The 6,641-nt window shown below is 29.6% G+C and overlaps 1 protein-coding gene across 1 annotated transcript; it reads left to right on the top strand.

The window, feature by feature from the left end:
- The first annotated feature begins 327 nt into the window (after positions 1 to 327).
- On the top strand, positions 328 to 6,276 carry LOC114179087 (transcription factor bHLH35-like). Its single transcript, XM_028065302.2, has 5 exons — positions 328 to 616; positions 781 to 946; positions 1,097 to 1,324; positions 1,409 to 1,579; positions 5,945 to 6,276. The coding sequence occupies exons 1-5, from the start codon at positions 549 to 551 to the stop codon at positions 6,032 to 6,034; spliced, it is 723 nt and encodes a 240-aa protein (XP_027921103.1). The 5' UTR covers positions 328 to 548; the 3' UTR covers positions 6,035 to 6,276.
- The last annotated feature ends 365 nt before the right edge of the window (positions 6,277 to 6,641 follow it).

The following is a 6,641-nucleotide window of genomic DNA, read 5'->3' as shown; positions in this document are numbered from 1 at the left end:
ATTTGACTATGTTCGATGGCAATTAAAATATCAATAAACAAACATATTTGGATAATTTTTTCTTATAATCTAAGATGATATTTTTTAAATAATTTTTTTTTTATATTTAAAACTACTTAAAAAAAAGTCATGTCCTCAAATTTGTAAAAAAGAAATTCAAAATTTAACCATAAAAATATAATTGTCCTAAATGTAAACGCACGAGGATATGATAGAGTGCGATGACGTAAGATATGTGAAGAGTCATCCTAATATAATAAATATTTTGTGGGTTTAAAAGTCTAGTTGAATAAAGGAATTAATTATTAATGTGAATAACGCGGCGTCAGAGACCACACATTGTTTGACGGTCTCGGTCGCTGTTTCTGGGAAGCAGCAAACAAGGAAACAAAAAACATTTTCATCTCCATCGCTTCCACTCCTCTCCCTATATATATGCATGTTCTATTCCACCCTGCTCCCATCAAACACACCATAAAAAAGGAAAAACAAAGAAAAGGATCAAAACCTTCCTCCTTCTGTCCCTTACAACCTCAAACTTTCCGACCATGGACAATATGGGTGGGGATTACAACCATTTCTGGGACACCTTCTTCCAAAACCAAGACCTCGATAGGTAATCACAACTCACAACATTTACCTTACTCTCCATAAACCACTTCATTAATCAACCCTTCATCATGTTTTTGCACGTCTTTTCTTAGTGAATTAAGTGGTATATATATAAACAAAACGAGATTGAATAACTAATTAAGAGAATTTGGTGATTGGCACATGCAGCTGGGCGATGGATGAGGCGGCGATGTCCGGGTACTATGATTCGAGCTCTCCGGACGGTGGTGCTTCATCGGTGGCATCAAAGAACATTGTTTCGGAGAGGAATAGGAGGAAGAAGCTGAACGAAAGGCTCTTTGCGCTCAGAGCAGTGGTCCCCAACATCAGTAAGGTATATATGGTAACAGTGTGGACAAAACCCACCCATAAAACCAGATATTTTTGTTGTTCATTTCGCTTTCAGAAAAAGTAATTACCATATCTACCTAGTAGCTAGTATTCATTACGTATTCATTTAGTTGTTGATGGCGATTTTTTGCAGATGGACAAGGCTTCTATCATTAAGGATGCTATTGAATACATCCAGCACTTGCATGAGCAAGAGAAGAGAATCGAAGCAGAGATTTTGGATCTGGAATCTGGGAAGCTCAAGAACCCAACCTATGAATTTGAGCACGACTTGCCTATTCTCCTCAGGTCTAAGAAGAAGAGAACGGAACAGCTATTTGATTCTGCCACTTCAAGAAATTCCCCAATTCAACTAATTGAGGTATAACCAACTCCATCACTCTTTTTCTGCATCTCATACTCACTCATTGAGGCATCATTTTAAGTTCTTGATGGTGAATGGCAGCTGAGGGTTGCATACATGGGAGATAAGACGTTTGTGGTGAGCTTGACATGCAGTAAAAGGATAGACACAATGGTAAAACTGTGTGAGGTCTTCGAATCTTTAAATCTCAAGGTGATTACAGCCAATATCACTTCTTTTTCAGGAACACTTTTGAAGACTGTCTTCATTGAGGTTAGTCTCCCATTTTTCCCCTTTGCCAAAATCTCTCATTACTTTGGGTTCCTCAGATAGATTTATCCAGAAAATTTGAGTTTCAGTCCTAAACGATAAGTTTAAAGATTTTAAACCAATTCCAACCTAAAGCTTAACCCTAAAACCTTAAGATTTTAGTCTGCTAATCTTTCTGCTTATATATATTATTCGCCTCTCTTGTTTTAACCCAATATGCTACTCTTAGCTCTACCACTGAATTCTTCTCGGATATTAACCTGTTTAACGTCTCAATTATAGCATGCATAATGTACTGCTTATTGGGAAATGAACCACTTTAGTAAATTGGAAAACCTACAGGGTGTTTTAGGTGAATGATGATAACTGTAATGTAAGAATCTGTGCTTACAGTGATGCAAAAGCTATGAAGGAGCATGAATAAGTAAAGTACATGATATTTTAATAATTTGTTTAGAATGGTACATATATCTCGACAACTAAATTATGATAACTTTTTTCTTACAATTTGATGTAGTATTTTTTAAGTGATTTTGAAATATAGAAAAATGAAAAGTTATTTAAAAAATGTGATCTTAAATTGTAAGAGAAAATTATCAAAATTTAACTATTAAAAATTCATTTTCCTTTTGAAATATAAAGAAATGAAAAAATAGAAAACCACCTTGAGTACCACTTTAGATTATAAGATAAAGTTATCAAAATTTAATTATTAAAATATCATTTTTCTTTTGGAATATAAGGAATGAAAAAAATGAAAAGGTACTTAGAAAATATCTTCTAATTATAAAAGAAAGTTGTCAAATTTAGTTGTTAAAAAATTATTTTTCATAAGTAAATTTCTTCTTCTCTCACATTTTCATAGTTGTTGTGCCAACTTTAATGGGAGGTTTTTGATGTTTGGCAAAATATGTTTAACGTGATTTTGTCCCAATTTGAGGTGTGTGGGATGAAAGAAAATAAAATATTTTGTAATTCTAAACTTGTAAAAAAAAAGAAGATAAATAACAAAATAATAAAACGATAAGACAAATTATATTAATATTCACGTAGTAATTAATACCCACCAATATGATTGTCTTCTCAAGGTGAAGGATAAGCTGGATATTTGATATCTTAGCAAAGGCCATTGAAAGATTGATGAATAATAGAATTATAGAACAGAAAGTAATGTAAAGAATTTACTGTTTTTAATATTTAAGTTTGAGCCTTATTTAAAAGGTTCAGCTTAATTTTTTAGAGGTACATATATTTTTTCTTTAATCTTTCCAAAAAAAAAAAATCAAATTAACCTGTTGAAACTTTGAATTATCACAATTTAACATTTTAAAGACTATTTTGTAAATAATTCCTTTAAATATTAAATCTATCATTAAGTTATAATTAATTAAAAATTTGAAATGTCACCATTTTTATTTCTGTAGAGAGCTGTAGTAATAACATAAAAAAATGATGAATTAATTTGATGATGGATTAAATTAATCTTTGAGTCTTTAGTGATTTTAATAAAAAAAAATGTTAAAGTAATGGTAAAATAAAGTCTTTGAAGAACTAATTAATTTAGTCTTCAAAACTCTTTGAAGACTACCTGGGCAATTTACAACTTCAGAAAAAAACTAAGCTAAGGGTTGTTATCAGAAAAACTGTTGGAGGAGGAACTTTTCTTCCTTTACATTTATTCAGTGTACTAATTTTATGTTAAGTAATTTTCATTTAACAACACTTCTAATATGTCTTTGTCATTTGTCTCTTCCTTAACTAATTCTTTCTTGTCTACACTGACATTATTAGGATAAAATGTAAGGAATTGTACATATTTACGGATTATTTAATAATTTAAAATACCTCACTGCATTAGAACTACATTGATTAAAAAAAATATATAGCACAAGATTAGCGTTTTATTAAAATTAAGTCAAAACAGAAGTGACAACAAGCAGTCAAAACAGAAGTGACAATTAGTAAATGATAAATTAATTAGCGGCGCAGGATTTTATCCCCGAATGGAGATAAGTGTCGGGTTTCTTTTATAGAGATAAGTATGGTTATATATTATATTCTTTAATTGTAAAATATTTACCTTTAAAATATTTATACATACAATAAAGAAAAAAAAATTGAGAAAAGTTATTAATACGTTAAAAATAGTTACACAAACTACTAACTTATTTTACACTCACACTTCTTGTCTTTTTATACAAATCTGTAATTTATATTATTTCTCCAGTATTAATTTTCTTCAAACCATAAAAGATAAACAAAATAAGATATGTTCTATCTTAGATAAATATGTAAAATTAAAATTAATAAACTTTAATTCATTAAAATAACATAATATTGTAAAAAGTGTCCACAAACAAATTATATAATGTTTTTGTTTCTGTACTTCTATAAACTTATTGGCAGTTGGTGATAGCAAAACTAAGTTTGGCTCTTGGGATTTGGTAGATTATCTGGGAATAACATTATAGGGTTTTCCTTTGTTGGAGAAGATGTTTTTTCTTAACAGTGTTTAATATACACTTCTTCTTCTTCTTTTCTCTCATCATCCATTACTTTTGGTGAAATTAAAAAGACAAAAGAAAAAAAGAAAAAAAAGTTACTGCACTGTGCATGCTTTTCAAAATCAATTCATCCTTTCCGTTTTTTCCTGGTTTAGGGTTCTGTGTTGAGGAAGTGATGTTTAACCTAGTTTTAACTTTCACTTTTACGTAATGAAATCTGAGTCCTGCAAAATATATATATATATATATATATATATATATATAATTTAGTTGAAGTTATTTTTTATTAGAATGTACTTGACCCAATTAAAATAAAATTAAAATTGTATATCTTTCAACAAAATTTTAATAATTATTTTTACTCACTTTTTATTTATTTATTTTTAACATACCACCTTAATTACTTTTAGATCAACATATCAATCATTAAAAAAAATCAAAACAAACAATTAAAGAGTAATTAAAATAATAGATTAAAAAAAATATATATAGATCAAAATATCATTATCAAAATAATAATGTAGATATAAAGACTGACGTATAGGAGAAGCAAGAACTATATATAAAAAGAATCAAGGTGGCCCCATTACTCTGAAAATTTGGAACAACGCATTCCAGAATGATTCGTGGGATTGATTATAATGAAACATTGCTGTCTGTTTTGTTACATTGTATCTGGTCTGGACCAGTAATTCTTTGCATCTTTCCCCAAATGCAAATAATCTATTTCTCCTTCAACCTAGTAAGAGAATGAGAACATAGTCAGCAAGTTCTTCGCTTCCCCACCACCCAGATTCAGTTTCTTGGAAATTTCTAGGTATATGGCAAAAACAGAACTGTTTTTGTTTCCTGTTTTTATAATAGTACGAGTTGAAGGAGACAAATTCCAACTTTAGAATAATATTTGGTTGGTAGATGCAGTTCCCATAATAAGAAAAAAGACCAAGAGTTGAAAACGTGCTTTGCATTCTGAATAGAAAAGAAAATGAGCGTCTTCCTCGCAAGTCATCACGCAGTACAATTTTCCGCACGTTTACACAAAATTAATGTTCCTACACTAATTAGCGATTAGGGTCTCCAATCTCCATCCATCAGTTATCGTCAAATTTCAGATGCTAAAACATTTGATGATCTTTCTTTTCTTCTTCCCATTTTTTCAACAAAAAATGATTGCGATGACATATAGAGTTACAGGGATTCGCAGTGATCATCATTTCGTTTATGAAATTTCCCCGCCGGAAAATGGATCCTCTGAACTTAACTTTATCGTTTTAATTTGACTGAAGATCGAATGCGATGCCCTAAATATTTTAAGTTTTATTTTAATTGGATTTGAAAATACTTTAAAAGTTAAAGAGCATAAAAAACGAGAAGATGAGTTCACAAGCAAAAACCTTACTCTGATTTTTTTATTCTAATGTGGTTAATGTAAGATAATGAAATGAAGATTTAAATCCAAGAAAAATATATATTAAATTTACGAATAGTTTTATTTTAAACTTTATCGTAAAAGTAAGAAGGAGTAATCAATGAATGATACGTGAAATTAGTTTTTTAATTAAATAAATTGCTATAGCGACAGAAAGAAGTTGGTGATCATTGCGACCAGCGGTCACGTCAACTTAACTTTCCACCAAAGCAAAAGAAAATTGGTTTTGAACGCAGGCTTTGGAAATCAATAATGTGTACTTAATTCAATAATTGAAGTCCTAATCAGAGTGATTAGGAAGGGAATTGGTCGAATCCAATGAAAAAGCCTACAATTAATTGAAAAATGACAATGTTCGTAGACCTTTATCTTCACCATATTGATTAAAGCTTATGAAGTATATCAATTAAAATAATATTTTCATATGTTTTGCAGGCTGATGAAGAAGAGAAAGATGTTTTGCAGATAAAAATTGAGACAGCAATTTCAGCTCTGAATGGTCCTCAAAGCCCAATGAGTATCTGATTCTCATGAAGAAACGGAATGGTTAAAATACCGTTTTTTTTTTCTATTTTTGTCGACTTTTATTAAATAGGTCCCAATTTTATTTTTGTGTTTAAATAAATTTTAATTTTTGTCAATTAAATTCAATTATATCTTAATTGGATAATGCCATTCAAATTGATAACGTTTTACTATACAATTGAAATTTTTGTACTACGTGTTGCATTAAGAAATCTACTAACACTATTTTAAGTTTAATTAAATGTTTAATCATAATTTATTTTAAAAAAAATATGATTAAACTTAAAATAGTGTCATGTAGGTTTAGTAATGCAACACCTAACACAGAAATGCCAATTGTATTGTGCAACGTTACCAATTTAAATAGTATTACTCAATTAGGACCTAATTGAATCATTTTGATAAAAATAGAACCTATTTAAGTACAAAAACAAAATTGGAATCTGTTTGATAAATGTTGACAAAAATTGAAACTAAAAAAATATTTTAACGGAACGTAATCGATCAAAGCTTAAAATGTTGTGTGGGGTGTCTTTTTTTTTAGTTATGAGTTTTTTTTTTCTGTTTGCTGATAGCTTCTGACGTCAGTGGCGGATCTTGGCCAAAA

The sequence above is a fragment of the Vigna unguiculata genome, chromosome 3, assembly GCF_037176805.1.
Source record: "Vigna unguiculata cultivar grain cowpea cultivar isolate G323 ecotype 2 chromosome 3, ASM3717680v1, whole genome shotgun sequence".
NCBI classification, from domain to species: Eukaryota; Viridiplantae; Streptophyta; class Magnoliopsida; order Fabales; family Fabaceae; genus Vigna; species Vigna unguiculata.
The sequence above is the reverse complement of the archived record's forward strand: the minus strand, read 5'-3'. Positions and strand labels throughout refer to the sequence as shown.

What these genes read in the sequence shown, in the direction of transcription:
- LOC114179087 (XM_028065302.2), top strand. Translation starts at nt 549, where the DNA reads ATGGACAATATGGGTGGGGATTACAACCATTTCTGGGACACCTTCTTC. An exon ending in TGGTCCCCAACATCAGTAAG is followed by an intron (nt 947 to 1,096) that starts GTATATATGGTA and finishes GATTTTTTGCAG; the next exon opens with ATGGACAAGGCTTCTATCAT. An exon ending in CCCCAATTCAACTAATTGAG is followed by an intron (nt 1,325 to 1,408) that starts GTATAACCAACT and finishes GGTGAATGGCAG; the next exon opens with CTGAGGGTTGCATACATGGG.